We start from the raw sequence: 21,551 nt of genomic DNA, 5'->3' as shown, positions 1-21,551 counted from the left end.
TTGTGGGGAGGATGGAGGGGCTCCTTCCTGATGGGAATCAGGCTGAGCAGGTTCCGGTGACATCCTTTTATGTGCAAACCCAGGATCTTCTCCAGCGATTACTGCCCAGGTCGGGGAGGGGGAGGACAGAGAGCCAACACAAGCTGAGTTGATACAAAAGAGAGAACACAACATACCCTTCATTCCCGGAGCCCTTCTGTCTGATGTCAGCACTTTAATATAGAGCCTGGGGTCAAACAATACACGTTTCACAATGGCTGACTCTGCATGCGAGGGAGGGAGCAGGGGCGCTGGAGGAGTCCAGGAAATGAGTTACACACATGAAGGAGGGAGGGGTGGGACAGGCTGACCTCCCTTAACTTACAGTGTGACACTCACCGCTGACAGTGCCCTCAGGACCCTCGTAGACCTGTCAGCTGCTGAGTCTCCAGGCATTGCCTCTGCCAACCTTACCCACCACCGCCGTGGTCCCCTTTTCTTCCACTCAGAGGCCCCTGGGCTCAATTGTCTTCATCCTCTCCTGTCCCCTGGGATCCTGCTTTCCCACGCCTGTCTGGTGGCAGAGGTAAAGTCCCTATGGTTTCTTCCGAAGAGGAGCTCACAGGCTTTTTTTCTTGGGAGAGTTTCTGGAAAACACACACACACACACCAATCAAAGGAAAGCTACAGAAGGCTCCTATGCAGCATGGCGTGGAGATCCATGCAGCATGGAGGGCTCAGAAGTCAGGCTCCCGGGCTGTCATCCTGACTCTGCCTCCACATAGTCGCAAGCATTTGGCAAGTTACATAAGCTCGCTTATGAACACCACAGTCTGGGGGGTTAAACAGCAAAAATGTATTTTCTCATAGTTCTGGAGGATGCAAGCCCCAGATCCAGGTGCTGGCCAATTGAGTGCCCGGTGAGGACTCTCCCTGGCTTGCAGACGGCTACCTTCTCGCTTTGTCCTCACAGGGCCTTTCCTCTGTGCCGGTGCAGGCAGAGAAAGAGAGATCCCTCTGTGTTTCCTCCTCCTCTTATAAGGACACCAGTCCCCTAGGATTATGGCCCCACCCCTACAAACTCATTCAACCCAAATCACCTCCCCAGAGCCCCATCTCCAAAAAGTCACCTTGGGGCTTAGGGCTTCTACATATAAATGTTAGGGGGACACGTTTCAGTCCCTAACACTCCCTGTGGCTCAGTGTCCTCTTCTGTACAACTGGGAAGACCCTCTTCCCAGCACATGGACCTCAAGGAGCATCGAGGAAGAAATGGAAGGCATGACCAGGTCTCTCCAGGACTGGTGCCACTATCTCCAAGATGAGCTTGATACCGTTTGGACCTTCAGGGCCACCAGATGCCCATGTCCTCGGGGACATCCACGCAAAGTCCACACACACACACTGGCTTCCTCATCACCCTTCCCATAAACCCTGGTGCCCAGAAGCCCCAGTTAAAGCTTCCCCCTCCTCCAGCACCACCCACGAGGGAAACCACAGCCTCACCTTCTGCTGCAGGCTCTCATAGCACTGGGTGAACTCTGCCAGCTTCCTTTCCAGCTCCCAAGCCTGCGCCCTCAGCTCTTCCGCAAGCTCGGATGTCGCTCCCTCCTTCAGCTGCTTCCAGTCTTTCAGGAGGGAGGCCAAGCCCACGCTGAGGGAGAAGCCAGCCATTGCGGTACCCAGCAAGCGAGCTTTTGTCTTCATCACCAGCGTGGTACCTTCGAAAGCCCTTTGCACCTGCCTGCTCCTTCGGGCTGAGACTTGGCCAGTGGTCAGGAGACTCTTGGCAGCAGTGGCCAGGCGCGGGTGGGCCCTGGCTATCTGAAAGGCACGGATGCTCCTCTGGATATCCTTGATGGTGCTTTCACAATTCTGGACCACCTCTCCGGCAGCCACGACATAGGCTGCCCCAGCTCTCCAGAGCCACGGGAGAGCATGGCCACGGGTGGGCATTAGGCTACCGACATAAGCTTGGGCTTCTTGACTGTGAAAGCGTTCCAAAACGTTGGTCAAGATGCTGGTGACCTCCCCTGCTTTCCCCAAAACTCTACCAGCAGCGGAGAGTACCAGGCTTCCTCCTGCTATTGCCGGAGCGAGGACCAAGCCCAGGATGCTCATGGCTCCTGAGACCACAGCGATGGAATTGGCCACCATGCTGGTCTTGGTGAGTGTTCTGTGGGTTGTGTCGACGTGGTCTGCAAGGGCACGGAGCTTTCTGATGCCCACTTCCAGCTCCCCTTTCAAGATGGGAAACTCTTCCAAAAATATTCTTTCTTCAGCTGACAGGTCACTATCTTGCCACTTCACATCTTCATATGGAAGAATGTCCTCTTCGTCCCTGTGGATGAGTGAAATAAAGATTGTCAGTCTCCCAGATGGGAAAGCCAAATTCGTAGTCAAGCCCGTGTGGTTTCTGGATGTTCTCGCCCCTCCAGTCTTTAAATCCTGCCTGCATCTTCCTAACATCTCTGTTAGCTCTAACTCAACTGTGAAAAGTCCCAGAGCATTGTTGGGAGCTGCTGGTTCCCTGAAGAGAACACGTAAGAGGGGGATCTGGAGGGAAATGGGAGAAACGTAGCGCTGGCCAAGAGATGGAAGAGATGGATTAAAAGAGGGACTTTTTCAACCTTGTTCAAAGAGGCTATGGAACTGTCACGAGGAGGGGCAGTGGGAAATGCTAAGATCCAAGTCAAGATAAGGAACCTGGGACTAATTGCCGGGAGGGAGAAGTCTGGGAAAAGTAGGAGGAAGCAGAGACCAGGTGTTGGGCAGGAGGTTGGGAGTCCTGTACGCGTAGAGGTGAGTGAGGGGGAAGAGACGCCATACTGTATAATGCATCCCCCACTTTGATGACCTTGTTTTTTTTTCAGCTTGTGGGATCTTAGTTCCCCGACCAGGGATCTAACCCTTGCCCCCTGCAGTGGAAGCGCAGAGTCTTAACCATTGGAGCTCCAGGGAAGTCTCCACTTTGATGAACTTGAATTCAGTGCTCTGCTGTGCCTCAGGAGTTGCACACTGAGAGGGCTGAGAGAAATGATTGCTGAAGCTCTGAATGTTCTCCTTGGCACTTGGCCGGCTTTCCTTGCTCTCTCGAGCAGAATTGGTTCTTCATGGAAGAAGTCAGGGACAAAAGGACCCAGCCCCTTTCCCCATCTTCTCACAGTAGGCAGTACTGAGGGATTTTTGCCAGCCCAGCTGAATGTGGCTTTCATGGGACAGCAGTCTCGGGGGAGAACAAAGCCCTCTCCTTCAGGCACTTTCCTCGTGCCAAGGGCCCTGAGTACATTTCCTTCAGGGCGAGCTGAGGAGGCCTGGTGATAACACAGATTCCCTGCCCACAGGAGGGTGTCAGAGCTGGAAGGAACCCTGAGGAAGATCTAAGCTTCCTATTTTACTTTTCTCTGGAGGAAACAGAAGCCCAGAGCGGGGCAGGGCTCTCACACAAAGGAAGGTGTGAGGTTGACATGGAGCTTTGAATGGGGACTGAGAGCTCCAGACCGTCAGCACATTCAGTTCTTCCTCTCATCGGACAGTTGATGTGAGGAATTCCTCACTGAGCTATATATACACATGCCTTTTAATCTCTCTTCACACACGCACACACACACACACAATCCCTCAGTGGAAAAGGTTAGAAACCAAATATACTACCAGGGAAGCCTTTAGTGTTAATGAAGTAATTAATTTAGGCCCAGTTGTCAGTTAACCCGTAGCTGTAAATCAGTTGACAAAGCAAAAAGTACCCCGGGACTTGCAGTGGGGAAGGGGCAGATGACAGCAGGGAGGGTAATCCTGCTGACAGACCCCCAACTTCACAGACGCCACCATCCAGCCCACCCTGATCTCTCTGCTTCCTCAGGTTTGTAGGGACGAAGAGAAACAACAGAGAGGTTTGTACCTGCGGAGATCGACAGCGTGGGGGGAAAGCGGGGTGGTGGTGGTGGGATGAACTGGGAGATTGGGATTGACATATATACACTAATATGTATAAAATAGATAACTAATAAGAACCTGCTGTGAAAATAAATAAATAAAATAAAATTCCAAAGGAAAACAAAAGATCAACAACACCACTTTGCATTCACTGTGAAGTTTTGTCTTTCACATGGTTGGGAGCTTGGCTTCGCGCGCGCGCGCGTGTGTGTGTGTGTGTGTGTGTTTTGTGGGATCTTAGTTCCCCGACCAGGGATCGAACTCAGGGCCCCAGCAGTGAGAGCACCGAGTCCTAACCACTGGATCGCCAGGGAACTCCCTTCTTGTGTTTTTAAATTAAACTAAATGCACCCCGCATTAAGCAATGATGCCTCCTGACATAGTGAAATTGCAATCGAGTTCTGTGACACCTAATTCCCTCAGCAGACATTTGCTGATTGTCTGTATTGGGCTGGTGATGGCTACAGCTGCTGATGAATGGACACTTGGGCTTAAATTCATGAACGCAGTAACACTAAAGGGCCTTTTTGGTGATACCTGAACCTCACAGAGGTGAGGCCTGAGGGGGCAATTTCTGGCCTCAGAGTCCTATTACCCAATGTCATGTCCCCGACAAGAACTTGACTTGTGCTCCAAAATATTTAATGTAGCCGGTGGAATATTTTTTCCCCTGGGAGACATATATATATACGTAACGGAGACCAGCTGGAGGGCAGGGCATACTTTATGCCTGATGCTCTTGGAACACGTTTGTCGCGTGTCATGAGGATGCCTAAACATTTCTGCAGAAGTAGCCCTTTCCCCAAGGAAAAAGCGCTCTGGGTTACCTTTGCAAACCGACACCTGCCTTGCATGCTTTCCCTGCCTGGTTGTCCAGCAGATTCTGTGGCATCAAATCCGTGTTCATTTTGCCTGTGGGAGAATGAGAGCTGTCACCACAAGTCAAAGGATTTTCTGGTTGGAAACAAATCAAGTTTACTGCAGGGGCCACGAAACCATATGAAATTCAAGTATGGAGGGATCTTAGATGGTGCGGAATCAAGATAATAATAAACACACAATGTACAAAATATTTGCAAACTGCTGTTTTTACATTTTATGTTGAGGTGGAGCTTATATAGGATAAATACTCAAAAGGAAGTCCTCAACTCAATACATTCTGACATTACACACCTGAGTCATCACCTCCCAGATCAAGATAGAGAACAGAAGATTCCCTTAACCCCCTGCCAGTCAATCCACACCCGACCCGGGCGGGAGGTAACCACTATTCTGATTTCTATAACCATTGATTAGTTTGCCTGGTCTTGAACTTCATGCCAATGGAGTCATTTGTTTGGCTTCTTTCGCTCCACACAATGTCTGTGAAATTCTTTCATGTTGTCGTGGTTTTAAAAACGTTCAGTAGCTTTAAAAACGTTTACCATGGGCTTCCCTGGTGGCGCAGTGGTTAAGAATCCGCCTGCCAATGCAGGGGACACGGGTTCGAGCCCTGGTCCCGGAAGATCCCACATGCCGCGGAGCAACTAAGCCCTTGCGCCGCAACTACTGAGCCTGCAAGCCACAACTACTGATCCCATGTGCCACAACTACCGAAGCCCGCGTGCCTAGAGCCCGTGCTCTGCAACGGGAGAAGCCACCGCAATGAGAAGCCCGCGCACCACAACGAAGAGTAGCCCCCGCTCACCGCAACTAGAGAAAAGCCCGCGCGCAGCAACAAAGACCCAACGCAGCCAAAAATGAATTAAAAAAAAAAAAAGATTGCTATGTAGTATTTCATTATAGGAATACACAACAAAGCAAACGTCATGCACTTGGTAGGTGGGGGAGCCCAGTGTGAGCCCAGCCAGGTCTAGAACGGTAGATGTCAATCAGGGGCGTGTTTCCTCCCTGGGGGATATTGGTAATGCCTGTAGACATTCAGGGGTCGGGGTGGAGGCAGTGCTACTGGCTTCTAGTGGGTAGAGGCCAGCGATGCTCCTCGACACCCTACAATGCCCAGCATGGCCCCCACAGCAAAGAATGGTCCAGCCCAAAACGTCGGTGGTACTGAGGCTGGGAAACCCGGGGGGAGCCCCATTCTTTACCAGCACCCCCTAAAACTTCCCCCATTTTTCATATTAGTCTTATCGGATGAAGGGCTATAGTGACAGTGGGGAGCCCTTTGGTCCCATCAGGTCCCTTCCCCTCTCTACTGACCTTCTCTCAGTGGATGTCAGAGGATGTTATGTTGGGAAAGGGATGGAAATGATGGGAGAAGATTAGAGATGTTATTCTCATATGAGACCTTTTTTTTAATGAGTTTCTCTTCGCAGTTTTGGGAGACTTCAGCTCCACTGTATTCTGCCCCTTTGCCTGCAAACCAACTCCCTCACGCACCCCATCAGAGTCAGAAAAATCGGTTCCTCTGAAACACAGCTTTGAGATAATCCTCTTAATCTTTATCACCAACTCCCCCTACTCCCAAACTACGCTTAAAAAACCCAAGAAAAAAAAAAAAACAAAACAAAACCCAAGAAACACTGCAGGTTGCAATTTTGAGACAACTCATTCAGCATCTTTTTCTACAAAGGTGACAGCCCTAAACCAGTCCTGCAGAGAACGTCTAGGGAAATGCCTTGGCCCATGCCGTCTCCTCCTTTCTGGGGTCCAGGCTCTCTCTCTCTCTCTCTCTCTCTCTCTCTCTCTCTCTGTCTAGGATCCTGGGGTCCCCAGCCAATGGAGGGGAAGATGCAACTTGGTTGGTCTAATCATATGCTTAATCATGCTTTTATTTAAACTTCAAATACTCCTGAAGGAGAGATTTCTATCCTGATTTATCAAGTAACGAAGCTGAACTTCAGACCCAATCTCACATTAGGACCCGGCTGGATGGGGATTTGAACCCCTGGGGGGTTCCTGACAACAGCTCTTTTTCCCAAACCAAGTGCAGGTGGCCAACCCCTTGGGCACATTGTCCTTTTGAGACCCCAAATCAGCCCTCCTCCTGGGTCTGCTGTCCCACCTGTTCTCAGTGAAGCTCTCACTGTGGCCTCAGTTTCCGAGGGCCTTCTGTTCTCTCCTCTCCGGAGGCCTCTGGTCCAGCAGGAGGCTGTGAGCGTCTGGGCTGCAGGACAAAGACGAAGTGCAGAGTCTGCGGCTGGTTCTGCTCACTAGGGGAAAGGCTCGAGGCTCTGATTGCAAAACTGGGTCCAAGTTCAATGCGGCAGGCACAGAAATGCCAATGCCCAAGGCAGCTCTTTCGGGAAGACCATGGGGCTTAACGAGAAATGGCTTGAACTTTTACATTCCTTTCTGCTTCTTTCTCTAATAGATGTGCAACTAAGTGGACAGCTGAATCCAAGTGAGGCCTGACTCTCTCCTCTCCTGGTCCTAGCTGTGCCAAGGGCAGAACAAGGGTGGCAGAACAAGTCCTGCAAGGACTCAAGTCGAGCAGACCACCTGGAGGGCTGTCCCTGTGGGCCAGTTCCTCAACTGCCCTTGGCCTCAATTCCCCATCTGTTAAATGGGTATTTATTAAACTAGCCCTTGTGAGGGAGAGCTATCTTGAGGAGCCCCGGAGCAAGCGAGGGAATGTCCTGAGAGGAAGCAATACCCAACAAATGCATCAGCGCCCCTGCTGATGCCGAAAACTCAGCCTCTGTGCACCGGTGCTGAATCAAACCTCAGAGACAGCGTTCTGGGTGAAGTGGGAAAGAATAGCTTTATTGTTTTGCCAGGCAAAGGGGGACACTTATGCCCCTCAAAACTGTGTGCCCCAACCCGGGAGGATTTGGTGAGGAGTTTTATAGCAGTGGTTCAAGGGCAGCGCTGCTGATAAGGATCAGGGTGTGTGCAGGGCCTTCACGCCTTTAACCTGGCCTCAGGTGGTCTGCTGATGAGCTCCCAGGTTATCAAACTGTGATCTGCTCTGGAATGAAGAATGTGAACAACTTCTATTTGTTGGGGGCTTTAGTTCTATAGCAGAGCTCCAAGATATTGCTATAGGTATCCCTTGAGGACCCTGCCCCAAGGCTGCACTATTGTTTCTTGGCTGCTCCTTCCTTGTCTCTGCATCCCCTCCCTTCCCTGATTAGCAGCTGTTTGAATCTGCCCTTTGGGGCTCAGGGAAGGTCTTGGAGGCTAGGGTCTATTCCCTACAAACAAGAAACAAGAAAGGCTTCCGTGCCCAGGAGCCCCACAGGGTCCTGCTCAGTTTCACTGCCACGAGTGCTGTCATCCGCCCTCCGAGGAGGTGGGTGACCTTAAAGTCTAAGACCTCTTTTCTGTAACTGTGAAATTCATAAAGGCTCTGAAAATGGAAACATTCTTTCATAATTCATTTGGTGGTAAAACCTGACCTGCACTGGCGCAAGTGTATAGTTTTGATGCATCCCCCTTCATTTGAATATTCACAGTTTCCCTGAAGAAATATGCATAGTGTTTGACCAAGGAGGGAGTTCTGGGCTGGTCTCAGTTTATAATAACCAGTGTTGTGGTTGGACTGGCCCCCAGGGTTCTCATGATTGCAAGACGCCCTTCAGCAATAACCATCAGAAAACTTAAAACTAAATAAGGGTTTATGACTTATAGAACCTGGAAATTACATAAAAGAAAATTTTTAAATAAATTCATTAATTAAATAAAAGGTTATTACTTACAGGACCTGGGAATGATATGACACATCTGGGCCACATGGGGGTAGGAGAGGGGGTCAAGGTGGGGAAGGGACGAAAGAGAGAGAGAGGGAGAGAGAGCAGCAGGGCCTGGGGTTCTGCTTATACTGGGGTGGAGAGTGGGCACCCTAAGTGTTCCAGGGCTCACTCTTTATCGCTGAATTTAAAACCTACGAGGGGAAACGTAAAGCTCGGGAACAAGTGACCCAAATCATCAGTGATTAAAATCAACCAAGATCTCTAAAACCAAGGAGCCTCAGCAGGGGAGGTGGCTGGCTTTTTGTTTAACCCCAGGGCTGGCAGTGTGTTTATTCAAGATCACCATCTTGGACGTGGATGCCTCAGCAATCAAAGCTTAAGTCAGGCACTTGCATTACAAACAAGAACAACAAAAACCCAGCTTTAGGGTTTACACTACAAGAGGGCTTCTGGCGATGTTACATAATGTATAATATCTGGACCTTTCCTAAAATCCCCCAGATTGGAAACTCTGAAACGCAGCTGGCCCCATTGATTTGAGACACAGGATTGTGGTCCTGACTCTCCCATTTTTCAGATGAGGAAACTGAGACCTCAAGAGAGTGGGTGGCTTGCCCCATGGTCACACAGCTAAGAAATGGCAACCCCAGTTCCAGATCCTGTGTCTGTGGGAATAGTCTCTCATGCAGTCATGGGCTGAGATTTGTGCCTGTGTGTGTGTGCGTGTGTGTGTGTGTGTGCGCGCGCACGCGCGCGCAAGCTGGGACCAGGGGCCGCGTGGTTTGTTCACATTTATATGAACAGAGGTCCTAGGCCCTCTCCCCAGCTCCCCTGAGGCCACACTTGGGGCTTTGCTTTACAGGAGGTGTGCCCACCCAGCCAGGCTTGGTCTTTGGGGTCGGGGCTGACTGCCTTCCCTGGCCCTGTGAGCAGGGGTGAGAGGCTGGACGGCCCTGAGGTGGGACCCGTAGGGGCCTTTGCAGCCCTGGCGCCCTGGCCTCCTATACCTGGGGACGCTCTGACCAGAAAATGTCCTGGAGGTGGAGTTGGCTAACCCCAGGCCGCCTGGCCGTCTGGGCCTCCCTGCTGTTTTCCCAGGCGACACATCAGCTATTGTGGCCTCTCCTCAGCGCTGGGAGCCTCAGGGACCGGCCAGCCATTGGAATGAGGGGTATTTACTACAGAGACTCTTATGAAACCATAGCCCCAAGAGATGCTGGGTGAGCAAGTCATCTGTCACCTGCAGGAGACCTGCTTCTGCGGTGAGACAAAAAGTGTGCCCTGTAACCCAGATGACCACGAAGTGGAGTTGCTTCATTTCCTAAAGTCACCTAACCTTCCTCAAGGGTCCCCAACCTGCTGAAAAGAAACAAACTGGCCTCAGGGAACCTCCGTCTCTTGCAATGTAAAACACGCTCTTTTGGGTAAAGTTGTTACCAAACCAGGTTCGTTTGCCTGACTATGGCGAGGTTTGCAACAGAGAAAAAGAGTTTATTCACAAGGCAGCCAACCGAGGAGACAGAGCAAACCTCAGATCTGCCTCCCCGAATGTGAGGGGCTCGAGATATTTATGGGATAAAGAAGCAGGACGCTCTTAGGCATGGGGCAGGCTGATTGGAGGTGGGGAAAAGTTGAGGTGATTGGGGTTCTGTGCACGTGTATCTGAGTCACATGCTTCTTCATGGGATGCATGTTCACAAATGGAAGCTCTTAGCATCGTCTGAGGGTGCAGTTTTCGGCCCTCTGATGCCAGAATGTCGTTCCTTGCACACCTGCACAGGTCCAGTTTTAGGGTCGGTGGTCCCAACCATTCTTAGCTGGCTTGAACCGGACAGGGGTCGATCGAATTCAAGTTCCTGGAAAACAACTGAAGCCCATCGCCCTGTTACTATAGTGACCCACGCCACACGGCAGAGTTATCTATCTAAAGTGGGGGTTAAGGAGTCAAAAAATAATTACAGCCAGCCTGGTCAGTGCAGGCAGGTTACAAGCGGAGGAGTTTTTAACAAGCTGTTCTTACCTGCTCTTCTTTGTAACAAGCTCAAGAATTTCTGTTAGTCACCAGTTTCTTTTAACCCTGAGGGGCACAGTTTCAGGATGGGTTTTTTAACCCTATGGGAAATGGTTTCAAAGTCAGGCATTGGAGGCTGAGTGTTCAGGCAAATTCAGACCCAATTTCTTATCAGGGTGTTAAAAAACAAAAATCCAACTGAGTAAATTGAGGATCAAATTGACTTTATTCATTGATTCGTGAATTGGGCAGTGTCCCTTCCAGCAAACAGAAAGGAGCTCTGCCGAGCTGTAGAAAAGGAAAGGTTTTTAAAGGCAGAACAGGGTAGAAAAAGGAACTTATTAGCAAAGAATGCGTTGTTTCAGGCAAGGTGACCTCCTCAGGGGAATGGAATCAGCCCACCAGGCTGACCACTAGGCTGACTGATTACAGGTTCCATTCCTGGGAGGGTTGAAGCTGCACTTAGAGTAGGTACTAAGTCTTGCTTTGCTGTTGTGGGTTTAGCATAAGGGACTCCATTTGGGGGCTGCCGTTGCCTTTTAACCAGGGTTTTTTTTCTCTCCCCCATAAAAGTCTGCCGTGCCCCAAGGTGATATCTGCCTGGGGGTGCCTGTGTTGTCCCTCTGGGGTCTGGCTGGCCTGGGCAGAGGCCTCCTTTGCCTCACCTCACCCTCCTGCTGGGCCCTCACTGTCTCTTGCTGGTGAAAGGTCCCCTGGCGTCTCTCTGCGGGCTCCGTGATGCCAGCCCGGCTCTGAGGAGCTGCAGGGGTCCGCCTTTCCGCCACCAGCATCCAGCCCGCCCTCTGTGAAGTCCCCTCACCCTCAGCCCTCAGTCCATCTGCCAGGCCTCCCTCGGGCCCTGAGGGCTGCGGGGGGCAGGGGGAGAGCTGGATTGGCGGGGGAGGGAAGAGGTGATTCAGCCTCTCTCTCCACCTAAGCAACCTGTCAGGAGGCCTCTTCTGCGCCTTGCTGCTCTCAGCTGCCTTCCGTGCCCGCTGGGAGGTTTTACACCACTCAGCCACGGAGTTTGATCATAATGGAGAGAAGCTGCAGGTGACTTCTTGCTCCGCCTGTTTCCCTCCCAATCCTGGAAAGCTACTCCCTAAACCATGTCCCCCCACTTCCAAGTCCTCCCTGAGGACTTGTCCTCTGTTCTTATTCCTAAGCGCCTTGATTTAGCCCCTGGTGAACAGGGTCGGTGTTGGGGGAGGGGGGACAATTTACAAATAAAGGGATATTTGAGGGGTATTTCAAAAATATCATAGTTAACACTTGTCAAGGTCTTAGAGAATTTCTACTGTTAACAAACAAGCAAGCAAGCAAACAAACAGCATTTTCACTCTTGTGACCTAAATGAGAATGATAGGATTAAACCAATCTGTTTAATCAGCCTGATTGCAGGAAGTCAGGACCTCCTTGTCACCTTCCCCTGGCCCAGGGCCTGGCCCCTATCATTTTTGCTGAAGAATTATAGCTGATTATCAGACACCTACCTGGAGGTGTGATTTCCTCAAGTCCTTTGAACTGCAAGCAATAGAGATTGATTCTCGACCTTGCTTATTTATTTACTTATTGTAATGCTTGACTCATTCCCTTTATTTACTAAATCTTAAGGGGACACTGGGAATCATTGCTTTAGACTATTACGTAATCACTCATTTGAATAGAAAGCATAGCAGGGCTCATTTAAACTTAAGAATCTTTTGGAAAGACTCTGGGGCAGCTCCAGCCACAAAGGTACAGCTGGACCATCAGGGCTGGGAGAGACCAGGAAGCAGGCGGCCTGGTGACTTGTCAGGAGGTTAGGGCCGATGCACAAGGCTGCTCCCATCAGATGACTCAGCCACCTGTCCCATGACTCTCAGCCACCTGCCCCTCCCGGCTACTCCAATTTTGCATCCCTGCCAGAGAATCTGATTGGCTAGCTGAGGTCACACGCCCATCCGTGTGTTTTGGGGTGTGTCTTAGTCCCTTTGGGCTGCTGTAACAAAATACCACAGACTGAGTGGCTTGTAAACAACATTTATTGCTCATAGCTCTGGAGGCTGGAATTCTGAGGTCAGGCTGGCAGGGTGGTTGGGTTCTGGTGACAACTGACTTCTCACTGTGCCTTCACGTAGTGGAAGGGGCCAGGGAGCTCTGTGGGGTCTCCTTTATAAGGGCATTAATCCCATCCCCTAGGGCTCCATCCTCATGACCTAATCACCTCCTAAAGGTACCACCCTCTAATAACCTCACACTGGGTGCAGGATTCCAACCTGTGAATTTGGGGGCCGGACACAAACATTCAGGCCATAACAGGGTGGTGGGCGCGAAGGTGAGGTTTGCTGGTTAGCACACCCACCAGAACCACATGGGGTAGAAGAGAGGCAGTTACTCAACACAAAAGGGTGCTGATCCCAGAAAAGACCAAGAAAGGATGCTGGGCGGGCAAAAAAGCAACAGGTGTTCACTACATCTCACCCTTTGCTCACGTCTGTGTGATTCCATTTACATGAAGTGTCTAGAAGAGGCAAATGTGTAGAGACAGAAAGTGGATTGGTGGTTGCCAGAGGCTGGGGGGAGGGAGGAATGGGGAGAGACTGATCATGGGTGTGGGGTTTCTTCGGGGGTGACAAAGATGTTCTGGAATTAGGTAGTGTGATGATTGCACAACTCTGTGACTATGCTAAGCACCACTGACTTGTACATCTTATGAGTGAATCGTACGGTATGTGACTTTATATCAGTGAAGCTGTGTTGCTTTTTTAAAGACAAGCTCACATTTTTAGCTTCCAGTTTAACAATTACTAGGTGAAGTGGGTGAACTGGTGGAAGATTTTGCGGGGGGGGGGATGGGGGGCAGGGGAAGAGATACCAAGCTAAATCTTCTAGATGAGTAGAGCCTGAAGTCATGGAATTGTAAGCAGATAGGTCAGGGAGTCCCCGGAGAAGAGATCCAGGAATAGCTTTCTTGACATAAGAGAAGCCATTTTGGCCTAAGCCATTTTATGATGTAAGCCTGGTTGCAATGCTTGCCCTTGAACAGGTCTCAGGAGTCAATGATCTTATGGGAATTGAGGGAAGGCAGGGACAAAGGAAAAGCAGTCAAGAAACAATAGTTCAGCAATAAAACTGAGTCTTAGTTCCTCCTCAAGGGATATACATAATAATATATCTTTGAGTTCTGCAGGAACTAAGACGTCTGCCCAGGTGGAGGATGGAATGATGACGTTGACCCTCCTAACTTCAATCAACTAAAGCTTGGATTCTGTCGACCTTTGCCCCAGTTCTATGCTGAATTCTCCTCTGCTCAAGCCCCTTAGCTTCAAACTTTCCCAATTTTGCTGTTCAGAGGAGACACTGCTTTGGGAAAGATCCCGGGTGTCCTCCTTACTTGCTGCAAGTAAACAATCCTTCCTTCTCCCGATCTTTGGTTTGGTTGTGTCTATTGGCTTGACATCCACCAAGAGGTGAACCCAGTTTTCAGGTAACAGGCTCATGCGTTGTGGTTTTTGGGAGAAGTGGTATGTGGGCTAGAGCTCATACAGGATCCTGCAGGGTAGCAACCTGGCCCACGCCTGCTGCAGTCACTAGGGTCTCGGGTCCTGGGGATGAGCAGAGGAGAGCTGGGCTCCCTCTCACCACATGACACCCCCCAACACCTCACACCCATTAGAATAGCTCTTATTTTTAAAATACAGAAAATAAGTGTTGGCTAGGATGTGGAGAAGTTGGAACACTTGTGCATTGCTGATGGGAATGCAAAATGACACAGCTGCTGTGGAAAACAATGAGTCCCCACAAAAAATTAAAAATAGAATTATTATTTGACCCATCAATTCCACTTCTGGGAGTACACCCAAAAGAATGGAAAGCAGTAACTCAGAGATATTTGTACAGCCATATTCCTAGCAGTGTTATTCCCAGTAGCCAAGAGATGGAAGCAGCTCAAGTGTTCACGTGAAACCAAGTCCCCCTACAACCGAGTTTAACCTCTCCATCCAAAACATTGCTCCCTTTCTTGTCCCACACCTGTTCTCCTCAAGATTGAGGAGTATCAAAGAAAAGGGGGGATTGAAACCAAACAGGACCCTACGTGGCCATTCTGGGTACAATAGTCTTTCTGTGTCCCGCATTTCTTGTTTGCAGGAAGAAGGCTTCAGCCTCCTAGACCTTCCCCGAGTGCCAAAGGGCAGATTCAAACAGTTACTAATTAGGGAAGGGAGGGAAGGCAGAAACAAAGGAAAGGCAGTCAAGAAACAATGGTGCAGCGATAAAGCGGAGTCCCAGCTCCTCCTCAAGCGATTTACTTAACAATCTGATACAAATCTCTGAGTTCTTCTGCTGGACCTGGGGGTCCCACCCAGGGGGAGGATGGTGACTTCGGGCCTGCACAAGCGCGTAGACCCCAGAGTGGAGGGAACCAGAAGGCTGAGGCCTCAGATTCCTGGGGCACCACCAAGTTACCTCCCCACCAACCAATCAGAGGAAGGTCACACACCCTGCAGCCCTCCCCCGCAATTTTGCCTTTAAAAACTCTTCCCCCAAAAAACCATTGGGGAGTTTGGATTTTTGCACATGAGCTACCCAGTTCTCCTTGCTCAGCCCTGCAGTAAACCTTTCTCAGCTCCAAACTCCGACGTTTCAGTTTGTTTGACCTCACTGAGCGTCAGGCACACGAACTTGGGTTCGACAACACAGGGATAACAAAATGTAGTCTATACATACATTCGAATATTATTTAACCTTTAAAAAGGAAGGGAATTCTGACACAGGCTACAACATGGATGAGCCTTGGAAACATTATGTTCAGTGAAATAAGCGAGTCACAAAAGGACAAATACCGCACGATTCCACTTAGATGAGGTCCCTATAGTAATCAAACTCAAACAGAGACAGAAGTAGAATGCTGGTTGTCAGGGGCTGGTGGGGAGGCGGGAAAGGAACGTTGATGTTTAATGGGGGACAGAGTTTCAGTTTTGCCAGATGGAAAGCGTTCTGTGGATGGACGGTGGTGTTGGTGCACAAATGTAAATGTACTTAGTGTCTCTGTACTGTACACTGACTAATGGTGAAGATGGTAGATTTTATGTGGATCTCCCAAAGGACATGCCGCTGTTAGCTCTCCAACGTCCCATGTTAGGCGAGGGCCCAAGCTGCACACAGGGGCTCCCTCCCAGCTGCTGTTGACTGGCAGCAGCCTGAATCCAGCTGGGCAGCTCAGAGCAGGGCACTTAGGCCCAAGGTTATAATAATCCCAAACCGTGACTCCATGTTCGTGGCCCCGAAAGGCATCCTGGGATCCTTTGGCAGCTCCATTGCCCCTGGCTCGGGCAGTGACAGTCATGAGGGATGGAGACCGGACTCCAGGAACACTCTGACCCTGAAATCCTTGGACTGCAGGAATCGCTGCCCTTCTCCCTGCCTACGGCATTTAGGATGGTTTGAGCAAACGCTGCCTGAGAGCATTTTGCCAAATGTAGCAAAAGTACCATCCCTGCCCCCATAGCTTTGCCCGGAAACCGAGCCCAATTCACAGAGGGACAGGAAAGCAGTGGTCACAGGGGAGAGAAGGGCACTGAACTCGGCCCCAGGACCCCTGGGTTCCAGGCCCTTGCTGCCTGTCCTGATAATCCTCCAGCACCATATCACCTACTTCCTAGGGTTCTCGGAAGGATCGAATGCGTTTATCTTGACGATGGGAGGATTGTCAACAGTTACTCTCACCATCGTCACCATTTTCGTATACATGGGACTCTCCTTTCGTGGAAGATTTGAGAGGCTCTTGAAGGGGTTTCCCCCTCGTTCTCTGAACTCAGATTAAAAATGAAGATTCTTGTGATGGTGGGGTTGGAGGATGGGAACGGCTACGGGCAGAGCATCCTTCACACTCGGAGCCCCGTCTGGGAGCGTTTCACGCAGGGTCTCATTGGATCCACACCGTCCTTCTAAGAGGCAGAGGGCACAGGCCTAATTTATAGGTGCCCAGACTGAGGCCAGTGGGGTGGAGTGCCTCACCCGAGGTCTGACGCCACTGCTAAGTGCTAGGGTGGATTCATTCCATAGAGGAATGAGTAAGTGAGTTGGCAAACTGAGCTCCTTGTGGAAGCCTGGCCAGGGGTAGGGGTGGGTGGGGCTGGAACGGGAACAAAGTTGCCCGCCAGGCTTGAATTTAGTTAGTATTTACTTGGGTTGCAAGTGACAAAACCAACTTGAACTAGTGTTGGCAAAAACGGGGATTTACTGGAAAGCCTTTGCTCCAGCTCGGTTGTTTTTGTACTGCAGGTCACAACCCTTTAGTGTGTCACGAAATCGATTTAGTGGGTCTCAACTAGTAATAAAAGAAAATGACATGGCATGGAATGGAAAGTATCAGAATGTATCATACATAATAAGGGCTTACATATTGTTTCATGAAAATGATGTACATATAATCATAACACACACACACACACGTGTGTGTGTGTGTGTGTGTGTGTGTGCGCGTTCTGGATTGCAATGTGAACTGGGTCAGAGAGAGTATGTTTTAGAGCTGCTGATGTAACTCGCGGAATCAAAGGAAAATCTACATGGTGTCAGGCCGCTCCAGGAACTGCGGGCCCTGAGACCAAGAACCCATCATAGCGCCCTCGTACATTCTCGCTCTCTCTCCTTTCCCCAAACTCTGGGCTTCTCTCTCGGGGAACCAGCCTCATTCTGTCCCATTATAGGTGGGCCTTTTCCATAACAGAGAGGACACAGCCTCAGGCCTATTCCTATTCATGTATTTCTGGTTCCTAGATTATAGATGTAAGAGCGTTTTCTCCACCAGATCCAGGAAGAAGATTCCTTGGGAAGAGCTCTCTGGGTTAACTTGTGACCCATGTCCTACTGGTCCCTGTGGCCAGAGGAATATGGTTCTCAGGTTCCCCAGCCCAGGTCACATTCCCTCTCCCACAGCAAAAGCAATGTGCTGTTTCCAAAAGTCCTCACCAGAGCCCTGAGGTTGAAGAGAGGAAGAAATCAGGCCCTTACAGCCCGGGGAGGTGGTCTTCCGGACAAGTCAACTGATGGCTGTCCTCTGCGAGGGGGTCAGGGGTCTAAGAGCTGGCTGCTGCCGATTTGGCCCACAGACCACCTGGATAGAGTTTTGCAAAGCAGCCTGTTTCCCAAGCAGCAGATCCTCCAAGGTAGGGGTGTAGTGGGGGATGGGCTCTGGGTGCCCTGTGGATCTGCAGGACCCTGGCTGAGCCGCCCACTCTACGCCAACAGAAGAATCCATTTCAGGATGTCTGCTACCGTCTCCAGACTTGGGATTTGGGAAAGATGCCCACTGAGCGTCTTCTCACAATCCTAGCAGAGAGTCAGTCCTTCTGGCACCAGAACTTACCCTCTTGTTCGGCTGGGGTGGGTTGTCTCACCCGAAGGTCTTGATGTCTCCAGGAAACTGCTGGGGGGTGGCTCCAGGAAGCGTTGCTGTGGCCAGGGATGAAAATCCAGAGGCCACCTGAGTCCGCCTGCGAATCAGTGGACCCAGTTCTGTTCCCTTGGTGCAGTAGCTGTGGAAATGCCACTTCACAGGCAAAGCTGGGCAGTTGAGCTTTAGCTGGCAGGGGATCCCCGTGACCTCATCAACACAGGGAGGGTCTTCCACACTTAGGGCGGACCCTTAGCCTTCGGCAATGAGTATGGAATGTGGTGGCCTCCCCCTGGAATTGCCAGATCCCCACCCCATCTGTAAAAATAGGGAATCCCATTGCATGAGCCAGGATCCTTTTCTTGGCTATGATTCTGTGATCCTTAGAATCTAACATTCTGTGATTCTGAGAGCCTAGGAATTGAAGAGCCTCGATTACTTTGTGTCCTTGGCTTGGTTTGGATCCAAGCCTTATTCTCTCCCCAGTCCTGCGGATTTTTTTTCAGACTGCCCTTGACCTCAAGAAGGACATCCACAGGAAATATATATTTGGTCTTGCCCTCACTCTCACATGAGGCCCCCGCCTCGCTGAAGGGGAAGATGTGCTTTTACGCGGGATTGAGCTTCGGAGGAAATGAGACTGAGTTCTCCCATTTTTATGCCCATTTCTTGGTGACACCCAGGGCAGGGCCTGCCTCTGTGTCATCTTTTCTCCTTGGCAATTAGCTCTTAGCACAGTGAACCTTTGTTGACCCAAAGTGACCTAAATTCCACAGCTCACGGGCCATGTGGTTCCGATGTAGTGAAATGGAGGATGTTATCCACAGGAGCTCCAGGGAGGATGGAGGTACCCAGCGGCTCATGGCCTGTTCTCCATGAGCAAAGCAGGCGGGGCCGAGCACTAGACTCAGTCCTCGGGGGGAGCACATTTTGAGGCATGAGGGCAAGTTCACGGGACCTGGCGAGGGAGGAAGATGGAGCTGGGGAGAGGTCAGAGGGGACACAGAGAAAGGACTTGCTGGTGCGGAACTGTGGCTGAACAAACATAGCAAACGGGGTTTTATTTGTCAAGACAGTCTCCTCCAGGTCCCTGTGACCTTGCCAGGAAGGGTGATGCCACCAGCTCTTTCCGTCTATGGATCTGGATTCTCTAACGTGGCCGCGAGGACGCATTGGCAGGTTGAGGCCCATAGCTGGGCAGCCGGGATGCCCCAATACCGCTGACGTCTAAGGTTCTAGATTCTCATTCTAGATTCTAAAATTCCATAGGAAAGAAGGCAAGTGTTTGGCTTGACACAGAACACAGACTCACATCCCGTCCTGTGCAGGACACAAGGGTTGCTGGCTAGGGGTTGGGCGGATTTGCAGAGACCAAGAAGTCTCCTGGGAGAGAGGGAGAAGGCCCCTCGCTCCGTCCTGCCATGATGGGCACTGTGACATATTGCTCATGGGGACGCAGGACCCCCAGACCCCCTGCCAGCAGCCGGGCCCCCGGATCTGGCCTGCTGACCTATGCTCAGGCTGCCATGGGGCGGTGAGCATGCATCAGAAGAAGGGGTCTATCAGCAGGATTTGTCTCCATGGCAGGCATCAGGGCCTGCTCTTAGGTTATTTTATTTTATCTTTTATTTTTTGGTCACACCACGCGGCATGTGGGATCTTAGTTCCCCGACCAGGGATCGAGCCTGCGTCTCCTGCATTGGAAGCGCAGAGTCTTAACCAATGGACCACCAGGGAAGACCCTTAGGTTATTTTATTAAGGCAAGAAATTAAGGTCACCATCCTGCCCAGCACTGAATGCATATGACGTCAGACTAGGGATGATTCTCTCCACCTTTCTCTCCTGGAATTTCTTAAAACCAGAATTGGCTTAACATGATCCATGGCCATTCCCTACTGGTATGGACTTGAGTTGTAATTTGCCCAGAAAAGCAAAGCCTTGGGAAGAAGAGAGAGTCGTCTAGCAAGGAAGAGCTGAGGGCTAGAAGTCATATGAATTAGATCACAGCTGACACGTGACTGCATGTGTAGTCCGAGCTCCAATGGCACCCCAGATCACACAGGGTGACAATAGCCATCTCTCCTGATTTCACTATGAGCTCTGGGATAAGGGCCTAACGTGGTTACGTTCATCCTTTTAATGACTCCGGGAGGTCAGTCTGCCATTGCCCCTGTCTTACCAATGAGAGAACCGAGGCTGGGAGGAATAAATAACGTGCCCAAGGCCACATGTTCGGCAAATGGCAGAGCAGGGGCTCGAGCCTGGGCTGGGTGGTCTGGGTTCTGAGTCCAGAATCCCAATCACGATGCTCTACAGCCTCTAAGAACCAGGGATTTAGAGTCAGTTATTGGTTTAAATTCTATGCAATGTTCTCATCTCTCTCCGAAGAGGGTGGGAGCCATGTCCTGGAAAGAAAGTGACCCCAAGGTCAGGAGGATTGAGTCCCTCTCCCCTCCCCACAGTGTCCAGGGCTGCCAGTGGCCTGCGAGAGAAGGGGACAGGAGCAGTGTCTCTGAGAGCAGGGACGCCACCAGAGCGGGGCCTGCACACCAGCCAAGGCCCCAGGCACAGAGCCAACGGGGAAAGGAAACTCCCTCCCTGATCACATTCTCAGCCACTCCGCGCAGGAAAGGGCAGGCTCCCCCTGAAGCCCAGATAGTCAGTCTCCAGATGGTTTTTCACTGAAGACTTTCCCAGAGAGTCTCGGGGACCCAGGCCAGCACGGGCGGTGACAGAGCTCTGGCCCAGCATCAGGAGAGCAGGCAGGCCCTCGGCTGCCCTTTGGGACCCTGAAAAAAATCCCTTCTCCTCTGGGCCTGTGTTTCTCCATCAGCAGTGGGTCAACTAGAGACCCCACAAAGATATGTCCAAGTCCTAACCCCCAGTACCTGTGATTGAGACCTTATTTGGGAATAGAGTCTTTGCCAGTGTAATTGAGGATCTCGAGATGAGATCAAGCGGGATTTAGGGTGGGCCTTACATCCAACGACAGCATCCTTAGAAGAGACCAAAGAGAAGACAGACACACAGCGGGAGGGCCGTGTGAAGATGGAGGCAGAGATTGGAGTGATGCAGCCGCAAACCAAGGATTGCCAGCAACCACCTGAAGCTGGGAGAGAGACACGGGACAGGCTCTCCCTCAGGACCTCCAGAAGGAACCGACCCTGCCGACACCTTGATTTTGGACCTGTGACCTGCAGAACTGTGAGAGAATAAGTTTCTGTTGTTCTAAGCCACCAAACAGTGGCCATTGGTTACGGCAGCCCTAAGAAACTAATATACCATCGCCAAGAGAATTGATTGGGCCAGGAAGTCTCCCAGGGCTTAAGAAAATAAAGAAGAGACTGGAACTTGACCCCTACCCTGAGAAGCTCACAGTCGAGTTGAGAAACAAAAAACCTGCACCAAATTACTGCATTTCAAACGACATCTTTTAAAAATTATTATGTATGTATGTATGTATGTATTTATTTATTTAATGCCAATCTTCTATATTTTTTAAAAATTTTTTTAAATAAATTTTTTTTATTTTTTATTTGTTTATTTTTGGCTGTGTTGGGTCTTCGTTACTGCGCGCAGGCTTTCTCCAGTTGCGACAAGCAGGGGCTACTC

General features: G+C 50.6%; 1 protein-coding gene across 1 annotated transcript; it reads right to left on the bottom strand.

Annotated features, from left to right (window-relative positions):
- Window positions 1–782: 782 nt before the first annotated feature.
- On the bottom strand, window positions 783–18,054 carry LOC137775604 (apolipoprotein L6-like). The gene is made up of 4 exons (XM_068561617.1): window positions 17,912–18,054; window positions 4,743–4,827; window positions 1,486–2,320; window positions 783–962 (listed from the first exon to the last, which is right to left on the bottom strand). The coding sequence occupies exons 2-4, from the start codon at window positions 4,820–4,822 to the stop codon at window positions 783–785; spliced, it is 1,095 nt and encodes a 364-aa protein (XP_068417718.1). The 5' UTR covers window positions 4,823–4,827; window positions 17,912–18,054.
- Between the last annotated feature and the right edge of the window lie 3,497 nt (window positions 18,055–21,551).

This window comes from Eschrichtius robustus, chromosome 13, assembly GCF_028021215.1.
Source record: "Eschrichtius robustus isolate mEscRob2 chromosome 13, mEscRob2.pri, whole genome shotgun sequence".
In the NCBI taxonomy this organism is placed as follows: Eukaryota; Metazoa; Chordata; class Mammalia; order Artiodactyla; family Eschrichtiidae; genus Eschrichtius; species Eschrichtius robustus.
Note: the sequence above shows the minus strand (reverse complement) of the source record. Positions and strands in the feature narration are given on the sequence as shown.

Coding starts and splice junctions, on each gene's coding strand:
- LOC137775604 (XM_068561617.1), bottom strand. CDS start 4,822: ATGAACACGGATTTGATGCCACAGAATCTGCTGGACAACCAGGCAGGG. Junction 2,321..4,742: donor GCAGGTGTCGGTTTGCAAAG/GTAACCCAGAGC, acceptor ACTCATCCACAG/GGACGAAGAGGACATTCTTC. Junction 963..1,485: donor ATGAGAGCCTGCAGCAGAAG/GTGAGGCTGTGG, acceptor GCACCGGCACAG/AGGAAAGGCCCTGTGAGGAC.